Below are 21,281 nucleotides of genomic sequence, written 5' to 3'. Positions count from 1 at the left end.
TCAATGCTTCTCTTCCATAGCTCAATCAATTTACTGTGTATCCGAACGTATTTAGACGACGTGTGCTAGTGGCGCCACTCACTGTCAAAAACAGGAACCTGTTTATCGCCATTTTTGTGATGGCCGCTGATATTTATAGATCGTAGGGTGTTGTTATTCCTAATAAATAAATGCATTGAAAATGGAGGAAACAAAAGTAATATATTACATAGATGACGAGGAGACGCCGTATTTAGTTAAAATCCCCATATCGCCGGAGAAAGTAACGTTGCTGGACTTCAAGAACCAACTGAATAGGCCGAATTACAAATTTTTCTTCAAATCCATGGACGATGACTTTGGTGTGGTGAAAGAGGAGATTGTTGACGATAACGCGCATCTGCCGTGTTTCAACGGTCGTGTAGTGTCTTGGTTGGTGTCAGCGGAGGGTTCAAACCCGTCGGACGGTGCTTCTCAGTGCACGGATAGCAATGCAGGGAAGGCGAAACCAAACCCCCATGGAGCCCCAACAGTTCCTCTCACAAGGGATACGTGTACAGACACGGACAGTACGATTAGTTCCCGACCGGGTCACAGGGCTTCCTGTGATAAATACAAATACAGAGGCCTTAGAATCAACGGGCACTCTAAATATGGTAACCACGGGCTAGAATACGAGACTGCATCGGTTCTGAGCTCCGATTTGGACTCTACCAGCCTGTTTGACAGTCAGTCTGAGATCACAACTACCACTGGACGCCACACGAACGCGTCAGTGGACCGAGCATTGACAGAATGCAGTAGTGTTTCCCACCTTCAAGTTAGTTCGCGAAAAAGGCCTCAACGAAGAAGAAAGAGACCTCAAGTTATGTCCAGAACGTCTTCCTATTCCTCTATAACGGATTCTACGATGTCTATGCACATTATTACGGTCACTTTGAATATGGACACGGTGAATTTTCTTGGTATTTCCATAGTGGGACAGTCGAACAAAGGTGGTGATGGAGGGATCTACGTAGGAAGTATAATGAAGGGCGGTGCAGTGGCTCTGGATGGGAGGATAGAGCCTGGAGACATGATTTTGCAGGTAAAACTTATTATATTTTTAGTAAGCAGTACTTTCTTCTACACAAAAACAATATTAATAACGATTGTAAAGAGGATGATAGTTTATAGTCTATCCAATATAGCTTGATTAGAATGACGGCTGTCAAACGAATGTGACTAGTGATGGGTATGTTTCGTACGGTTCACATAGATGTATCGATAAGTTTTCGAAAAAATGATATGAAAAAATGCACCCAATTTTTCTTCATATATCTTTATTCATAAAAATGACAATTATGATTTAAATTTAAAGACAGTAAACCTAAGTAGATGTACAACCTAAGTCGTAGTCATTATCATCAGTGTTCTTCAGTGGTTTTTTCCTCTCGCTAGAGGGCGGTGGGCATCTCTTCTAGAGCAACGGTGCTATGAATACCTACCCAAAAAATTACCAGTGATTGATTTCCGATGTTTGATTATTTAAGAATGAAATGTTTTTTGGTTTTTAATAGTGAACATTTAGAAAAACGTATAACTTGACTTAAATATGTTAAAAAATTAGTTAGAAATTTTTTTTGTTAAATATGTTAAAAGAATAGTTTTAATTTAATATGACATTTGTCGATATGTCCCAACACTAACATTTTTGTAACTCGAGATAACCTTGTAGAGACGTCGTTAATACTCTAGCTTGATTTTTATGATTTCGAATTACTACATATTGGTGTAATTTAATGCTGCATTTACACGAAATTATCATTTTTATTGGAAGCACTGTCGTCGAAAATATTGTTTGTAGGTCAGACGTGAATTATTTCTTGTCCGCCAATATTTAGCTCTCATTGATCGCTACTACAAAGTTATGTCGTTACTTTTGATGACAGCTGTCATTCTAATCAAGCTATATTGGATAGACTATAGTTTATTTTATAAAGTTGTTGTATTAATTGACAGAAACTTGAATGAAATCAAGATGATAAAGAAATCTGTTGTAAGCTCCACCACACTAGTCTATATTACTATTTAGTCCCTAAAATGATTTAATTTCTATCCCCATAGGTGACTTTAAAGTATCTATAAATAAATACACTACTCCCAAGAATATTTTAGAACAATATAAAATTAACAGCATTTCTATAAGTTGTATGACAAATCCATTTAAGTTAGATAGTAAATATAGGCTAAAATTAGTCTATCATATTGATAATGAAACATGCTTTTTTGTGTTCTGATATGAATTTTTACTAATCTTACAAATCCACCCTGTAACTAGTGTTTTTTGCAGTTATTTACAAACATACATGAACATTATCTGTTTGTATTGGCCTGGGTGTTTTCTATGTTTAAAATGAATGTATTTAAGAAACAACTATTTCAAGAAAGTATGTTTACATCAGTTCTCTGGTGCCTATAGGACAAGCTTAGTTTGGGACAGTTTCCTATTGTTATGATGAGTTTACTACTCTTTTACAACCCAAAAGCACCAAACATCAATTACAAACCCCCATAAACTGTCACGTCAACAAAAAAACCAAACATTGATCACAATTCCCCATAAACTTTCAGGTGAACGACGTAAACTTTGAAGACATGACCAACGACGAGGCGGTGCGAGTGCTCCGAGAAGTCGTCCAGAAGCCCGGGCCCATCAAGCTGGTGGTGGCCAAGTGCTGGGACCCCAACCCCAAAGGGTACTTCACGATACCCCGGACGGAGCCTGTCAGGCCTATTGACCCCGGTAAATACTAAATACTCTTTCAAGTTTATTTAAATGGCTACCTAGACTTTTTCTTTGCTCCTAGTTAAAGAGTGGCACAACTCATTCTGCATATTAATTACATAATGTGAAATACTTGATGTTTCTCTAAAAAGAATTATTTTGAGATGTGCTATTCTTTATCTAAGTGCATGTATTTGGTAAATGGGAAACAATGGAAATGCCTTATATACTGGTAATACAAAAATACAAGAGCAGTTCTAAAGTATTTAGAAGTATCACTATTTTATGGATTGTTTCTTTCCAAGTTTTTTTATCTTAATTGTGACTGACTTAGTTGCGCTGCTTCTTCTCAGCATTGGCCCATTTATTATCCCAAAGCAGTGGTAGGGTTAAAATAATATTGGGATGTGTGGTGTATAAAAGCCTATTTGCAGAATATAAGTTACTAGCTTTCCGCCCGCGGCTTCGCCCGCGCGCGTTCCTGTTTCAAAAACCGGGATAAAAACTATCCTATGTCCTTACCCGGGACTCAAAACTATCTCTATGCCAAATTTCATCAAAATCGGTTCAGTGGTTTAGGCGTGAAAGCAACACTGACAGAGAGACAGACAGAGTTACTTTCGCATTTATAATCTATCTTCTATCCCAACTAATATTATAAATGCGAAAGTAACTCTGTCTGTCTGTCTGTCTGTCTGTTACGCTTTCCCGCTTAAACCTCGCAACCGATTTTGATGAAATTTGGCATAGAGATAGTTTGAGTCCCGGGAAAGAACATAGGATAGTTTTTATCCCGGTTTTTGAAACAGGGACGCGCGCGATAAAGTTTTTCTGTGACAGACAAAATTCCACGCGGGCGAAGCCGCGGGCGGAAAGCTAGTCTATCTATATAAATAAAAATGAATTGATGTTCGTTAGTCTGATTAAAACTCGAGAACGGCTGGGCCGATTGAGCTGATTTTGGTTTTAAAATGTTTGTCGTAGTCCAGGGTAAGTCTAAACGGTGAGCAAATACGCGCGCGATATTGTTTTTCTGTGACAGACAAATTTCCACGCGGGCGAAGCCGCTGGCGGAAAGCTAGTATTAATATAGATATGACTTAATGTTACCCACATTTTCACAATTAAAAGTATCTAAAGCCTGGTCCGTGAGCACGTAGAATCCCGTTCAATGACCCCAAGCTACCCGTCCCTATCGCTCGCGCGTAATTATGTTGCTGTCGCGACTGTGCGACGGGCGCCCGCAGTGAGTGTGCTCACGGACCAGCCTTTACCTCATCCCAGTAATGTGTTTACAAATACCTCTATAACGTTACAGGCGCCTGGGTAGCGCATACAGCAGCACTAAGGGAGGCCTACCCGCCGCCGCCGCTGTCGGCGCTCCCGCCGTCGGAGCGAGCGAGCGACGCGGGCACCGTCGACACCGCGCCGCTCAATGTCGGCATGGACGTGGCGCACGTGGTCCGGGCCATGCTGCGGCCGGACTCAGGTAGATAGATAATACGTAGGCTAAGGCACAGGTGAAAGGGAGTTACACAGGCTCTGAAGTGAGTTGCACCGGCTCTAAAGTGATTTACACAGGCTCAAAGTGATTTACACAGGCTCAAAGTGAGTTGCACAGGGTCAAAGTGAGTTGCAGAGGTTCAGAGTGAGTTATACAGTCACTAAAGTGAGTTGCACAGGCTCTAGAGAGTTATACAGTCACTAAAGTGAGTTACACAGGCTCTAAATGACACAGGCTTAGGCATAGGGAAGTTACACAGGCTCTTAGTGAGTAGCATAGGCTCAATGTGAGTGTCAGGCTCTAAGTAAGTTACACAGGCCCCTAAGAGTTTCGCAGGCTTCAGAAGAAGTTACACTTTCTCTAAGTGAGTCGCACAGCCTCTAAGTAAGTTACATAGACTCTAGCTCTAAGTTAGACAGGACTGAAGTTACACAGGTCTATAAGTGACTTGCACAGTCTCTAAGTTACATAGACTATCACTAAGGGAGGCCTACCCGCCGCCGCCGCTGTCGGCGCTCCCGCCGTCGGAGCGAGCGAGCGACGCGGGCACCGTCGACACCGCGCCGCTCAATGTCGGCATGGACGTGGCGCACGTGGCCCGGGCCATGCTGCGGCCGGACTCAGGTAAATAGGGCTTAAAAGTGAGTTGCACAGGCCCAAAAGTGAGTTGCACAGGCTCTGAAGTGAGTTGCACAGGTTTTAAGTGAGTTGCACAGGTTCTAGAGTGAGTTGCACAGGCTCAAAGTGAGTTGCACAGGGTCAAATATTGTTAAATAGGCTCTAATGTGAGTTGGACAGGCTCTAAGTGAGTTACCCAGGCTCTAAGGAAGTTGAGCACTCTCTAAGGGAGTTATACAGTCACTAAAGTGAGTTGCACAGGCTCTAGAGAGTTATACAGTCACTAAAGTGAGTTACACAGGCTCTAGAGAGTTATACAGTCACTAAAGTGAGTTACACAGGCTCTAAATGACACAGGCTTAGACTCTTAAGGGAAGTTACACAGGCTCTAAGTGAGTCGCATAATGAGTGTCCCAGGCTCTAAGTAAGTTACACGGGCTTTAAAGAGTTTCGCAAGCTCCAACAGAAATTACATGGGTCTATAAGTGACTGGTACAGCCTCTAGTTACATAGACGAGCACTAAGGGAGGCCTACCCGCCGCCGCCGCTGTCGGCGCTCCCGCCGTCGGAGCGAGCGAGCGACGCGGGCACCGTCGACACCGCGCCGCTCAATGTCGGCATGGACGTGGCGCACGTGGCCCGGGCCATGCTGCGGCCGGACTCAGGTAAATAGGGCTTAAAAGTGAGTTGCACAGGCCCAAAAGTGAGTTGCACAGGCTCTGAAGTGAGTTGCACAGGTTTTAAGTGAGTTGCACAGGTTCTAGAGTGAGTTGCACAGGCTCAAAGTGAGTTGCACAGGGTCAAATATTGTTAAATAGGCTCTAATGTGAGTTGGACAGGCTCTAAGTGAGTTACCCAGGCTCTAAGGAAGTTGAGCACTCTCTAAGGGAGTTATACAGTCACTAAAGTGAGTTGCACAGGCTCTAGAGAGTTATACAGTCACTAAAGTGAGTTACACAGGCTCTAGAGAGTTATACAGTCACTAAAGTGAGTTACACAGGCTCTAAATGACACAGGCTTAGACTCTTAAGGGAAGTTACACAGGCTCTAAGTGAGTCGCATAATGAGTGTCCCAGGCTCTAAGTAAGTTACACGGGCTTTAAAGAGTTTCGCAAGCTCCAACAGAAATTACATGGGTCTATAAGTGACTGGTACAGCCTCTAGTTACATAGACGAGCACTAAGGGAGGCCTACCCGCCGCCGCCGCTGTCGGCGCTCCCGCCGTCGGAGCGAGCGAGCGACGCGGGCACCGTCGACACCGCGCCGCTCAATGTCGGCATGGACGTGGCGCACGTGGCCCGGGCCATGCTGCGGCCGGACTCAGGTAAATAGGGCTTAAAAGTGAGTTGCACAGGCCCAAAAGTGAGTTGCACAGGCTCTGAAGTGAGTTGCACAGGTTATGGAGTGAGTTGCACAGGCTCTAAAGTGAGTTACACAAGACTCCAAGTGAGTTACAAGGGTCAAAGGTGGCACCAAATGGTTCGTGTAAGTGAGTTATATGTGGCCAATGTGGGTTGCACAGGCCCAAAGTGTGTTGCACAGGCTCCAACCAAAGTGAGTTGCAGAGGTTCAGAGTTGTACAGGCTCAAAAGTGAGTTGTATAGGCTCAAAGTAAGACACAGGCACAATCTGAGTCGCACAGCGCGTCAAAGTTAGTTCGTTCGTGCGTTTTAGCCAAATGAGGTCCACTGCTAGACAAAGGTGGTCAGGGCCATGCTGCGGCCGGACTCAGGTAAATAGACTATACTTAGGTTAGAAAGTGAGTTGCACAGTTCCTAGAGTGATTTGCACAGGCTCATAAGTGAGTTGCAGAGGCTCTAAGTAACTTAAATGTGGGCAATGTGGGTTACACAGGCTTTAAGTAAGTTACACAGATTCAAAGAGAAGTAACACAGGCCCCAGAGTTTCGCAGACTCCAAAAGAAATTAAACTGGTCTAAATGTGAGTCGCACAGGCTCAATGTGAGTTGCACAGTCTCTAAGTGAGTTGCATAGACTCAGAGTCTGTTACACTTGCTGAAAGTGAGTTGCACAAGCTGTGTACTGATGTGATCATCAGGTAATTTATCGTGGAAATTTAGACATAGTTTTGGCACATATTTTTGTTACTCAAATGAGGAGGAGAATATATCTAGCTTGTCAGCGGTGTTATATTTTGTCCTTTAATACCGGTTTCTCTCAAAATGGAGAAGAGAGGAGAAGTGTTTTGAAGATTTTCAGATTTCGTTATTTCCGCATCACCTCTGCTTTGGGGGAAACCGGGCCTTACGTAAATGTCAAAATATCTATATGTTTCCCCGTAGTTAAAACTCCATTTCTATGTAACTCAACGACATCTTAACTCATTCCAGGCCTCGAGATCCGCGACCGAATGTGGCTCAAGATCACCATCCCGAACGCGTTCATCGGCGCCGACGTCGTCGACTGGGTGCTGCAACACGTCGCCGGGATCGCAGACCGCCGCGACGCGAGGAAATACGCCTCGCACATGTTGAAGGTGAGTTGCACAGGTTAGAATTTAGTTCATCATCATCATCATCATCATTTCAGCCACAGGACGTCCACTGCTGAACATAGGCCTCCCCCAATGACTTCCACATCGCACGGTTGGTAGCGGCCTGCATCCAGCGCTTTCCTGCTACAAAATTTAGTTATGTTGGCTCAAATTGGTCTACACAGGCTAAAAGTGAGTCACACAGGCTCAAACTGGTTCTAAGTCAGTTGCACAGGCTCCAAAGTGAGTTCAGACAGCTCAAAGTGAGTTACACAGGTTAAAATTGAATTATGTTGGCTCAAAGTGGTTCAAATTGAGTTACACAGTCTAAAAGTGAGTCACACAGGCTCAAACTGGCTCTAAGTCAGTTGCATAGGCTCCGAAGTGAGTTCAGACAGCTCAAAGTGAGTTACACAGGCTCAAAATGAAATTAAGAATAAGAATAAGAAATTTATTCATAATGTTCATTACATGTCAAATTTTCAATATATTTTCTTATTAATAATAAACAATTGCAGTATTAATAAGAAAGAAATACACATCATGTCCAAATAAATTAATACAAATTACAAGCTCAAAATCGGTTTTTGCGACTTAAAATGTATTAGAAATCCCCAAGCACAGCTGTTTAGTTTTAGTAATAAAACTGACAAATGTTCTTAATTAAATTATTGAAACTGTATTCAAAATGTACTTGTAACAGTTAAAACTTATAATCGGTCAAAACCATTTTTGACTGATTTTTGCAGTCACAAAGTGGTTTTGACTAACGCCCTTGGTCAAAACTACTTTTGACTAATTCAAAAGTGATATTGACCGAGGGCATCAGTCAAAATGACTTTTCACTGATTTTTGCAGTCAAAAGTGGTTTTGACTGATTATGAGTTTTGACTGTAACATACTTTACTATATTCTTTCCTAAAGCCGCGCGTAATTATGTTGCTGTCGCGCTCGCACACTCACTGCGGGCGCCCGTCGCACAGTCGCGACAGCAATATAATTACGCGCGAGCGATAAGGATGGGTAGCTTGGGGTCATTGGACAAAATTCTACGTGCTCACGGACCAGACTATAGTTTTTATGAAATTTATTAAAGACATGCATTTTTATATTTTTTCTTACATAGAGTAAAATACCCTATTACAATTGTCTTTCTGTGATATACAGTATACTCATGCCCGTTTTCACCATCAATCCCTAATTAAGTGACCGCTATGTAAACAAAATTCCTGATATATGTTACTTAGAGGTCACTTAAAAATTAGGGATTAATGGTGAAAAAGGGCATCGGTCAAACGGAACTGCAGGCAATATCTTTCTTTTCTTTTCTTTTCTTTTCAGCCAAATGACGTCCACTGCTGGACAAAGGCCTCCCCCAAGGTTTTCCACAATGAACGGTCCTGCGCTGCCCGCATCCAGGCTCTTCCCGCGACCTTTACCAGATCGTCGGTCCACCTAGTAGGAGGCCTGCCCACGCTACGTCTTCCAGCCCGTGGTCGCCACTCGAGAACTTTCCTGCCCCAACGGCCATCGTCTCTACGAGCTATGTGCCTCGCCCAGTGCCACTTGATTTTAGCAATTCTGCGAGCTATGTCGGTTACTTTGGTTCTCCTGCGGATCTCCTCATTTCTGATTCGATCACGCAGGGAAACTCCGAGCATAGCCCGCTCCATCGCCCTTTGGGTGACCTTGAGCCTTCTTATGAGGCCCATAGTAAGCGACCACGTCTCAGATCCGTATACCATCACTGGCAACACGCATTGGTCAAATACTTTCGACTTAAGACACTGCGGTATTTCGGACGTGAGTATATGGCGAAGCTTCCCGAACGCTGCCCATCCGAGTTGGATTCGACGATTGACCTCTTTCTCGAAGTTGGACCTACCTAACAGAGGCAATATCTACTTGATATTAATCTTTCTTATCTTTGTTCCAGGCCGGCTTCATCCGACACACAGTGAACAAGATAACATTCTCGGAGCAGTGCTACTATGTGGCCGGCGAGCTGTGCGCCGAGTTTGCCGCGCTGAGGCTGCGAGGCGACGCCGACAGCGCGGTGTCTGACACCTTAGCGCCGCTGCCCAACCCCGGGTGAGTGTGGTGTCTGACACCGGCCATGTAGTGGCTGACACCGGCCGTGTAGTGGCTGACACCGGCCATGTAGTGTCTGACACCAACAGCAAGGAGTCTGACACGCTAGCGCCGCTGCCCAACCCCGGGTGAGTGTGGTGTCTGACACCGGCCATGTAGTGTCTGACACCGACCATATAGTGTCTGACATCGACAGCAAGGTGTCTAACACCGACCATATAGTGTCTGACTCGCCGCGCTGAGGCTGCGAGGCGACGACAGCGTGGTGTCTGACACCTTAGCGCCGCTGCCCAACCCCGGGTGAGTGTGGTGTCTGACACCGGCCATGTAGTGTCTGACACCGGCCATGTAGTGTCTTAATGTAGTGTCTGACACCGACAGCAAGGAATCTGACGCCGACAGCGCGGTGTCTGACACGCTAGCGCCGCTGCCCAACCCCGGGTGAGTGTGGTGTCTGACACCGGCCATGTAGTGTCTGACAGCGGCCATGTAGTGTCTGACACCGACAGCAAGGAGTCTGACGCCGACAGCGCGGTGTCTGACACCTTAGCGCCGCTGCCCAACCCCGGGTGAGTGTGGTGTCTGACACCGGCCATGTAGTGTCTGACACCGGCCATATAGTGTCCGACACCGACAGCAAGGAGTCTGACACCGACAGCAAGGTGTCTGACACCGACATCTTAGTGTCTGACACCGACTTCTTAGTGACTGACACTGACTCCATAGTGTCTGACACCGCCTTGAGTGTCTGACACTGACTCCATAGTGTCTTACACCGAAATCTTAGTGTCTGACACTGACTCCATAGTGTCTGACACCGACATCTTAGTGTCTGACACCGACTTCTTAGTGACTGACACGCTAGCGCCGCTGCCCAACCCCGGGTGAGTGGCTGACAGTGACAGTATAGTGTCTGACACCGGCCATATAGTGTCTGACACTGACCATGTAGTGTCCGACACTGACTCCTTCGTGTCCGACACGGACTCCTTCGTGTCCGAGTGCCGCCTCGAGTGTCCGGGCGCGCGTCACAAGACACACAGCGAACAAGATAACGTTCTCGGAGCAGTGCTACTACATGTAGTGGCTGACACCGGCCGTGTAGTGGCTGACACCGGCCATGTAGTGGCTGACACCGGCCATGTAGTTTCTGACACCTTAGCGCCGCTGCCCAACCCCGGGTGAGTGGCTGACAGTGACAGTATAGTGTCTGACACCGGCTATATAGTGTCTTAATGTAGTGTCTGACACTGACAGCAAGGTGACTCCATAGTGTCCGACACTGACTCCATAGTGTCTGACACGCTAGCGCCGCTGCCCAACCCCGGGTGAGTGTCTGACACCGGCCATAGTGTCTGACACCGACTATTTAGTGTCTGACACCGATAGATTCGTGTAGACACCGCGTCATAGTGTCTGACACCGACATCTTAGTGTCTGACGCCGACAGCGCGGTGTCGGACACCTTAGCGCCGCTGCCTAACCCCAAGTAAGCAATTAAAGAAACATCGCACCGCTCTGCACATCTCCGCATCATGTCAAATGATGATCTGAAAATATCTCAAGAGTTTAAATTTTCAGCGTGCCAATAAATACTAACGAACTGTCAAATAGTAGCAAAAAACGGTTCTGTTTGACGTACAGCGACAGCATCACCCATCTCTTTTTATCACAGTGTTGCTGCTAGTGACGTCTCGCTCGCTCAGTTCTTTGTTGTTCTATTCCGCTAGGTATATTCACTTTATGTATGTTACATGTCGCATGCTCGCAGAATTGCTAAAATCAAGTGGCAGTGGGCGGGGCACATAGCTCGTAGAGACGATGGCCGTTGGGGCAGGAAAGTTCTCGAGTGGCGACCACGGGCTGGAAGACGTAGCGTGGGCAGGCCTCCTACTAGGTGGACCGACGATCTGGCAAAGGTCGCGGGAAGAGCCTGGATGCGGGCAGCGCAGGACCGTGCATTGTGGAAAACCTTGGGGGAGGCCTTTGTCCAGCAGTGGACATCATTTGGCTGAAACGAACGAACGAATGTCACATGTCTGCGTTTTCCACTCCAGAACCTTGCTGCCCCATCGGCCGTCAGTTCTGCGTACTATGTGCCTGCCCATTGCCACTTCAGCTTGCTAATCCGTCGGCCCATGTCAGCGACTTTAGTTCGTTTATGGATCTCCTCATTTCTGATTCGATCTCGTAAAGAAACGTCCACCCACAAGGTGGACCGACGACATCATAAAGGTAGCAGGAAGGCACTGGACGCAGGCCGCTACCAACCGGGCAACATGGAAAGCGTTGGGGGAGGCCTATGTTCAGCAGTGGACGTCCTATGGCGTGTAAATATCCTTGGACATTTTACACTGCGCTTCTAGTCCCAAACTAAGCAAAGCTTGTACTATGGGTACTAGACAACGGATATAAACATACTTAAATACTTTTTTTTTGTAAATACATACATATTATACATAGAAAACACCCAGTCCCATACAAACAAATATGTTCATGCACACAAATGTTTGTACTGTGCGGGAATCGAACCCGCAACCTCCGGAATAGTAGTCCGTTTCGAACCACTACACCAAATGTTAATTTAGATAAGTGTTCAACGCCTGTTTAACTTTTTATTAGAAAAGAGTCTAACGCCCGTATTCACAAGCGATGCTTGCATAAGTGAAGCAGCAAATCGAACGAATAGAGCTCTATGATTGGTTCGTGTGTCACCCTGTGCGTCCACGCGCACTGTGAGACCTCATAGTAATGTTTGTGAATACGGGGGTATGTTTTTGTGCCCCACTGATTGTTGGTTGTCTTTCCAGCAGGATGGGTCCCGGTTATATGCCGTACGCAGGCTCGTATGGATACCAGCCGATACCCTACAAATATTCTGCTTGCCTACCCGCCGACCACACCGTTTACGGGTGAGTGAGACACACAGAGACATGGGGAGACACACTGAGACATGGGGAGACACACAGAGACATGGGGAGACACACATACACATGGGGAGACATGGGGAGACACACAGAGACATGGGGAGACACGCAGAGGCATGGGGAGACACAGAGACATGGTAAGACACACTGAGACATGGGGAGACACACAGAGACATGGGGAGACACACTGAGACATGGGGAGACACACAGACACATGGGGAGACACACTGAGACATAGGGAGACACACAGACACATGAGGAGACACACTGAGACATGGGGAGACACACAGGGACATGGGGAGACACACTGAGACATGGGGAGACACACAGGGACATGGGGAGACACACAGAGACATGGGGAGACACACAGACACATGGGGAGACACATTGAGACATGGGGAGACACACTGAGACATGGGGAGACACACAGACACATGGGGAGACACACTGAGACATGGGGAGACACACAGAGACATGGGGAGACACACAGGGACATGGGGAGACACACAGACACATGGGGAGACACACTGAGACATGGGGAGACACCCAGACACATGGGGAGACACACTGAGACATGGGGAGACACACAGAGACATGGGGAGACACACTGAGACATGGGGAGACACACAGAGACATGGGGAGACACACAGAGACATGGGGAGACACACTGAGACATGGGGAGACACACAGACACATGGGGAGAGACATGGGGAGACACACAGAGATATGGGGAGACACACAGACACCATGGGGAGACACACAGGGACATGGGGAGACACAGAGACATGGGGAGACACACAGAGACATGGGGAGACACACATAGACATGGGGAGACACACAGAGACATGAGGAGACACACTGAGACATGGGGAGACACACAGACTCATGGGGAGACACACTGAGACATGGGGAGACACACTGAGACCAGCAGGATGGGTCCTGGCTACATGCCGTACGCAGGCTCGTATGGATACCAGCCGATACCCTACAAGTATTCTGCTTGCCTACCCGCCGACCACACCGTTTATGGGTGAGTGAGAGAGAGAGAGACTACTGTACCTTTGTTTGTCACCTGTCATCCGCTTTGCGATATTATGTTCTTCTGATTAATTTCGTTGCGGGTCCAATGACAGTTTAACTTTCCCCCGGGACAAACTTGACCTTCACAGGTTGGGTTATTGGCGGTCAAGCTGTAGATCCTGGCTACACAGGAGTTGCAGCGGTGGGAACGAGAGGTGGGAATAGTCCCGTGTACCATTCTAGCATGAACAACTTTCGTGTTCGAATCGTTTGCGCATTCGACTAAATTCGATACTCAACCTTCGATTAAACGATAACGTGACAATTTTGACTCAAAATAAGTTTCGTGCAATCATTTCTTATACTAAGGTCACTTTACGACACGTTCACAAGGGTACTGTTGTAGTTTTCGTACTAAATCTTTTGATGGCGATTCGAATACGCAAACGATTCTAACTTGAAAGTTTATCGTGCTAACCGTATAGATGCAACGAATACGAATATTCGTATTTGCCTAATAGTAGACATTTACCGAATATTCGTATTCGGCGCCTAAATAATTACGAATACAATTAATTTTGTCACGCACGACGCACGTGTGTGTATCCGAACACTATAGCTAGCTACAACGACGCTATTTGAATATCAAATATTAGCAAAACATAGGTTGTTTAATTTAAATATAATCAGTAAGTTTGGCTTGGTAACTTCTTTTATATTTTTGTTTATTGATAAACAAGCATTACTCAGGCTCTGTATGTGAAAACATGTTAATGGTAAAGTTTCCTAAATTGTTTGTCTACATAGTTTATACACTGTATTGTTTTCCTTGTAAAATAAAATACAATAAAATAAGGACTATAGTATTTCAAACGCTCGACATTTTCGTGAGAAAATGCGTTCGCGTTACAAAAATTTGTAATTTAACGAATATTGAATATTATGTTACTACCTGCAATACGACTTGTATTTATAAATAACAAATGACCATCGGCTGTAGCGACAACCTATGGACTCTAATAAAATCGGAAAAAATCAAATGATATCGCGAAGTGGGCTACATACAACGCCATCTGTTGGTTGGCGAGTGTACTAAAATACAGAAATGGCCCATGTGCTTCAGAACCGTATGGTGCGGTTACACTATGCGCGAAGTTGATCGAATCAGATAGTGTAAACACGCAGTTTAGTCGTGGGTCGCCCATACTTCCGTCATGTTCTCGCTTGTGCTCGATCAATTTCACGCATAGTGTAGCTGCGCCTTTCGACGAAGTATCGAACGAAAGAAGAAACTCACACTACGCCCCCTGAAAGTTATCCGTTTTGAGCCCAAGGCAAAGTTTGGACACGACGTGTCTGAATACATTACTCGGGTAACTTCGATACTTCGTCGAAAGGCGCAGCTACACTATGCGTGAAATTGATCGAGCACAATCGCGAACATGACGGAAGTATGGGCGACCCACGACTAAACGAACTGAACTGCGTGTTTACACTATCTGATTCGATCAACTTCGCGCATAGTGTAACCGCACCATACGGTTCTCAAGCACATAGGCCATTTCTGTATTTTAGTACACTCGCCTACCAACTGATGGCGTTGTATGTAGCCTACATCACGATATCATTTGATTTTTTCCGATTCTATTAGAGCCCATAGCTGTCCGTTCTCGCTACAGCAGTTGATTATTAATCACTGTCACTATTTGATGTTTGAAGTAGTTTGAACTTTTTATTGAATTATGTATGTAAAAATTTTTGTAACGCGAACGCATTTTCTCACGAAAATGTCGAGCGTTTGAAATACTACAGTCCTTACAACGTATGTTTTGCTAATATTTGGTTTTCAAATTCAAATAGTTTATTCAGTATATAGGCTCCTTCCAGGGCGTTTATACACGTCCCAAATATAGCTTGCCCTACCACCACTTCGGGACAACATATGAGCTGGTGCTGAGAAGAAGTGGCGGAAGAAACTCGAGTCACCTTTGACAGCCTCTTTTTCAATCCAATACAGTAATTTACGTTTTATTAGTAATTTGCGCGACCCATGACAGTCCGCGCGACCTGTCATTGGCGTTTTTTCGGTTTTCTGGTTATACCGCGTAAAGGACTTACCCTATCGAAAAGTGGTCTTCATGACGGTTGAAGGGCACTTAATCCTGCATTGAATAAGACCAAATTCATAAGTTTTGGACAAACCGTTCTCGTACTAATGTTCGACAAAATAGAACATATACGTATAATTAATGACCCTCCACGTCCAATGGCTCGTTACCCGCAGGCTTCCATGTCTTGAAAAGGGCTGCCTCAACCAGTGAAACCCTGTCAGGGTTCACGGGGTGGATGCACCTATCCTTGTGATCTACACGCGTTGCGTTGGTGTGGTTGAAGCTTTACTTTATCTGCCAGATAAGTCCCTGATAGTCCAGTCATTATAGTAAGTTCACCTCGGAATTCGAGATACCCAGCTGTAAGTCTGTAAATACGTGTATATTGACACCCTAAAAGTTGTCTCAAAACCTACATATGGTAGGGTGTAAGCAACTATTAAATTTCAAGGTCAACGGTCACAAAAATCGGTTTTTTGCGCTTTTTTTAGAAATATCTCATTTCCTGTGGGTTTTTTGCTATTTGTATTTATTATCAATATTGTAGAATACTAAATTCTCTACAAATTTTGTTTAAAAACTTTTTTTATACGGTGAACCGTTTTCGAGATAGAGGGCGGAGAGCGCGCGGTCACTGCATCACTTCAGGTCTACTTAAGCGGTTTAGATTTTTCATACAAAAGGATTTTCCCGCTAATTCCTGTGGGAATTTCGGGAATTCCTTGTTGTAACTAAGCTTTGAGTTTACTAAGGTACCTACATGCCAAATTTCAAGCGTCTAACTTCCGTTAAGCGTTTAAATTTTTCATACAAAAGGATTTTCCCGCTAATTCCTGTTCCCGTGGGAATTCCTAAGTATACTATAACCTGCCCAGGTGTATGAAGAATAATTGTACCAAGTTTCGTTAAAATCCGTCGAGTAGTTTTTGTTTCTATAAGGAACATACAGACGGACAGAATTCTATACATGAAATATATTTTCAAAATAACTATCAGGGGGTGATTAGTGATCGATACTGATGCCAAAAATGCAATCAGTAAAATTTTTGTCTGTCTGTCTGTCCGTCTGTATGTTCCTTATAGAAACAAAAACTACTCGACGGATTTTAACGAAACTTGGTACAATTATTCTTCATACACCTGGGCAGGTTATAGTTTACTTAGGAATTCCCACGGGAACAGGAATTAGCGGGAAAATCCTTTTGTATGAAAAATCTAAACGCTTAACGGAAGTTAGACGCTTGAAATTTGGCATGTAGGTACCTTAGTAAACTTAAAGCTTATTTACAACAAGTAATTACCGAAATTCCCACGGGAATTAGCGGGAAAATCCTTTTGTATGAAAAACCTAAACCGCTTAAGTTGACCTGAAGTGATGCAGTGACCGCGCGCTCTCCGCCCTCTATCTCGAAAACGGTTCACCGTATAAAAAAATTTTTTAAGCAAAATTTGTAGAGAATTTAGTATTCTACAATATTGATAATAAATACAAATAGCAAAAAACCCATAGGAAATGAGATATTTCCAAAAAAAGCGCAAAAAACCGATTTTTGTGACCTTTGACCTTAAAATTTAATAGTTGCTTACACCCTACCATATGTAGGTTTTGAGACAACTTTTAGGGTGTCAATATACAAGTATTTACAGACTTACAGCTGGGTATCTCTAATTCCGAGATTCTTACCTAATTTAAGCTTAAATGACTGGACTATGATAGTTTATTAGGCACTTATCAGCAAGTTATTGTTTTTCTTTCAGATACAACCGCGAGGAGAGCGTGCTATCCGGCAGCGGTGGTTCGAGCGCCGGCTCGGACCATCTAACGGCTAAAGAGCAGACCGGTAAGTTTGCACTTCACACCGATTCACGATTCAGTTCCGTTTCAACCAAACGACGTCCACTGCTGAACATAGGCCTCCCCCAATGATTGCCATAATGACCTGATGGTAGTGGCAGAGTAAATACAAATGAGTAGGTCATCTTCATAGAAACGCACCGAGCGCGGTTTGTATGTGAGCGCGCCAATATACGTATGCGGCGCGCGCGCACACACTGACAAAATTCGGCGCAACCACGTCAGTGTGTGCGTGCGCGCCGCATACGTATATTGGCGCGCTCACATACAAACCGCGCTCGGTGCGTTTCTATGAAGATGACCTACTCATTTGTATTTACTCTGGTAGTGGCCTGCGTCCAGCGCCTTCCTGCTACCTTTATGATGTCGTCGGTCCACCGTATGAGTCTGTGCAATGGGGATTACATTATTACATAGAGAGTAGTGCTCCTGCAGTGAAGAGTAGAATGTACTGTGACTTAAGACTCGATTTTATCAAGTGTGAAGTACTGTCAAGTTGCCTATTGAAGTGATGACACCTTAGTCTGCCTCAATACCTACTCGTTATTGCATTGCATTTCACAGTTCGCACAATATCTTACAAAAGCAGTTTTTATTTATTAATCTTTATTAAAGAAACATACAGCTTTGTTTGATAGATGCAGTTTAAAATTAAGTGGGTTACACATTGGCCTTTAAAGTTTCTAAGGCAAAGGTTTAAAGTTTGGATCACTGTGAACCTTGTCTTTCGGACAAAACAAAATTGTGTAGGTACTTGACACCATTCCCCAATAATAAAAAGCACAACTTTTTTATACATTTTAAATTACTTGTGAATTAAGATTTTTGGTTGTTTTGTAATTGAAAAAGTAGTTTAATCTAGTTGATAAAAATAGTGACATCACTATACAAAATCTATGTATGGGAGAGTCGTTTTGACAGTTTTAAAAAATACGTCAATTGATTGGTGGTGGTAAATACCTTATTGTATAGTCTGGTCCGTGAGCATGTAGAATTTTGTCCAATGACCCCTAGCTACCCATCCTTATCGCTCGCGCGTAATTATGTTGCTGTTGCGCTCGCACACTCACTGCGGGCGCCCGTCGCACAGTCGCGACAGCAATATAATTACGCGCGAGCGATAAGGATGGGTAGCTTGGGGTCATTGGACAAAATTCTACGTGCTCACGGACCGGGCTTTAGAGGGTTAAACTCCTGCATTGGAGACTAAACGATCTGATGATGATGTATCTATTCCAGGCACAGTCCCCGGCTCCGTTCAGTCAACATCGAGTGGCTCCGCAGCCTCCGGCGCCGACGCGCGCCGCTCCCACTCCAGCGGCTCAGAGCGCGCGCGCGAGCGGCCTGTGCTGTTCCTGTAGAGCACAGGTACTAGCACAGGCGCTGTTCCTGTAGAGCACAGGTACTAGCACAGACGCTGTAGGCTGCACAGGTGCTATTACAGGCACTGTAGGAGAGACGCTGTAGGCTGCACAGGCGCTGTAATAGGCTGTAGCACAGGACAGTCGACCTCAGGCGTCCGGCGCTCAAACTCCAATGGCTCCGAGCGGGCGCGCGAGCGGCCTGTGCTGTTCCTGTAGAGCACAGGTACTAGCACAGGCGCTGTAGGCTGCACAGGTGCTGTAAGAGAGACGCTGTAGGCTGCACAAGTGCTATTACAGGCGCTGTAGGCTGCACAGGTGCTGTAAGAGAGACGCTGTAGGCTGCACAGGCGCTGTAGGCTGCACAGGTGCAGTAAAGGCTGCACAGGTGCTGTAATAGGCTGCACAGGTGCTGTAATAGGCTGCACAGGTGCAGTAAAGGCTGCACAGGTGCTGTAATAGGTTGCACAGGTGCTGTAGGCTGCACACTCGCACTCCAGCGGCTCAGAGCGGGCGCGCGAGCGGCCTGTGCTGTTCCTGTAGAGCACAGGTACTAGCACAGGTGCTGTAGGCTGCACAGGTACTGTAGGAGAGACGCTGTAGGCTGCACAGGTGCTGTAGGAGAGACGCTGTAAGAGCACTGGTGCTGTAGGAGAGACGCTGAAGGCTGCACAGGTGCTATTACAGGCGCTGTAGGCTGCAAAGGTGCTATTACAGGCGGTGTAGGCTGCAAAGGTGCTGTAAGAGACGCTGTAGGCTGCACAGGCGCTGTAGCACAGAACAGTCAACCTCAGGCGCGCCGCTCGCACTCCAGCGGCTCCACTTGAAATAATCCAGCTTGGATTATTTCAAGTTGTTTATTTAAAACTTAAAAATACTGTTTTGTTTGTTTTACAAGGTCTTTTTAATTCACTACGCACTACTTTTTTATTAGTTTGTAACCAAAAATCATTTCTTTACAGAACCAAACCAACGCAACGCGGTAACTGCCAAATATTCCTAGGAGAACGTACGTTTGTATTTAGTGTCTATAGCACACTGGGAGCGACGCTATAGATATAAAATAATATATTTCATTATTTATTTTTATCGAAAACAAAGATCTTGTACAGTCAGCCTCAAATAATGACACCCAAAGTAGCCAAATCGCAACACGTCTTTGTTACAATGAGGGTTTTCGCGAATGAAAAATCCGCCAGATGGCAATACGTTGACGCGAGGTCCAAATGCTGCATGATTGGTTATTTTTGACATGACATTGACAGATATGTCAAAATCCACCAATCACGCAGCAGTCAGACCCCACATCCACGTCCCGCCATCTAGCGGATCTTTCATTCGCGAAAACCCTCATTGGATTATAACACACTTTGTACAGCACACAAGACAAGAAAAGAACGAAAGAAATATACAAAAGATAAAGAACAATTTGGATTATTCCACTTTGTTTGTTCGCCTGGGTGAAGATAAAACAACAATGTTTATGTCAAATTGACTGAATTTGACAGTAAATGACCGGTCATTTATGGTTTCTGACAATCCTGACTTGTCAGATTCAGTCATTTTACATCTCTATTCTGCATGAATTATTTAAAAATATTATATTTTATAGCGTCGCTTCACAGTGGATTGTGTACTTTATAAGTATAACATTAAAGTATGGAATAATAAGTTTTATACAACATCAATATCCAATTTGTATATTCGAAAATGTTCTAAAAACGCATTTATACAACACTAGCTTTTGCCCGCGACTTCGCCCGCGTGGAATTTTGTCTGTCACAGAAAAACTTTATCGCGCGCGTCTCTGTCTCAAAAACCGGGATAAAAACTATCCTATGTCCTTTCCCGGGACTCGAACTATCTCTATGCTAAATTTAATCAAATTCAGTTCAGTGGTTTAGGCGTGAAACCGATACAGACAGAGTATGGTTTTGCACATGGCAGGATTCAAACTACCCCGTTTATGGGGAAACTTCAAATAATATCGAAAATTCTAGAACATTTTTGAATATATCTCAAAATAATTTTTTAGTGGAAGATTACAGGTGATGTACATACATACATAGTTTAGATTAGCGTATAATACTGGTATATAACATTATATTTATAACATATAAGCTGTAGTTTCAATGTCAGTTTGTTTCTTTCCTAAATATACACAACTTTGCTTGTAATTATTTTTATTGCAAATTATATTTTATAAAAAAGTTTATTTCTTGAATAAAAATTGAAAATGTTTGCCATTTTTAATCAAAAAATAAATTTTATTACAAAAATAATTAAATCAACACTTATTTTGATAATTTATAAACAAATAAACGTAATTTTGAAGATAACCGCATCATAATCAGTCCAGCCAGCTTACAGACTTTTATCCTGTATTTTGATAAACTTTACGCGATATGAGTCGATTGTAATTATAATTATAATTTACTGTATAAAAATGTGTTTATATGATTTTTTAATTATGGAATTGATATATTTTTTTGATTATGTGCCATTATATTGTTTTATTAATATTAATGTGACAATGTATGAGACGCCATTTTGAA

At 44.3% G+C, this 21,281-nt stretch overlaps 1 protein-coding gene across 1 annotated transcript; it reads left to right on the top strand.

Annotated features, from left to right (window-relative positions):
* The first annotated feature begins 97 nt into the window (after positions 1-97).
* Positions 98-18,733, top strand: LOC135085976 (segment polarity protein dishevelled homolog DVL-3). The gene is made up of 8 exons (XM_063980760.1): positions 98-1,066; positions 2,593-2,764; positions 4,065-4,235; positions 7,219-7,364; positions 9,298-9,452; positions 12,263-12,364; positions 17,269-17,351; positions 18,605-18,733. Exons 1-8 carry the CDS (start codon positions 182-184, stop codon positions 18,724-18,726), a joined length of 1,836 nt encoding a protein of 611 aa, XP_063836830.1. The 5' UTR covers positions 98-181; the 3' UTR covers positions 18,727-18,733.
* The last annotated feature ends 2,548 nt before the right edge of the window (positions 18,734-21,281 follow it).

This window comes from Ostrinia nubilalis, chromosome 30 (assembly GCF_963855985.1).
Source record: "Ostrinia nubilalis chromosome 30, ilOstNubi1.1, whole genome shotgun sequence".
In the NCBI taxonomy this organism is placed as follows: Eukaryota; Metazoa; Arthropoda; class Insecta; order Lepidoptera; family Crambidae; genus Ostrinia; species Ostrinia nubilalis.
The sequence above is the reverse complement of the archived record's forward strand: the minus strand, read 5'-3'. Positions and strand labels throughout refer to the sequence as shown.

What these genes read in the sequence shown, in the direction of transcription:
- LOC135085976 (XM_063980760.1), top strand. Translation starts at nt 182, where the DNA reads ATGGAGGAAACAAAAGTAATATATTACATAGATGACGAGGAGACGCCG. An exon ending in GCCGACCACACCGTTTACGG is followed by an intron (nt 12,365 to 17,268) that starts GTGAGTGAGACA and finishes TTTTTCTTTCAG; the next exon opens with ATACAACCGCGAGGAGAGCG. An exon ending in AACGGCTAAAGAGCAGACCG is followed by an intron (nt 17,352 to 18,604) that starts GTAAGTTTGCAC and finishes TATCTATTCCAG; the next exon opens with GCACAGTCCCCGGCTCCGTT.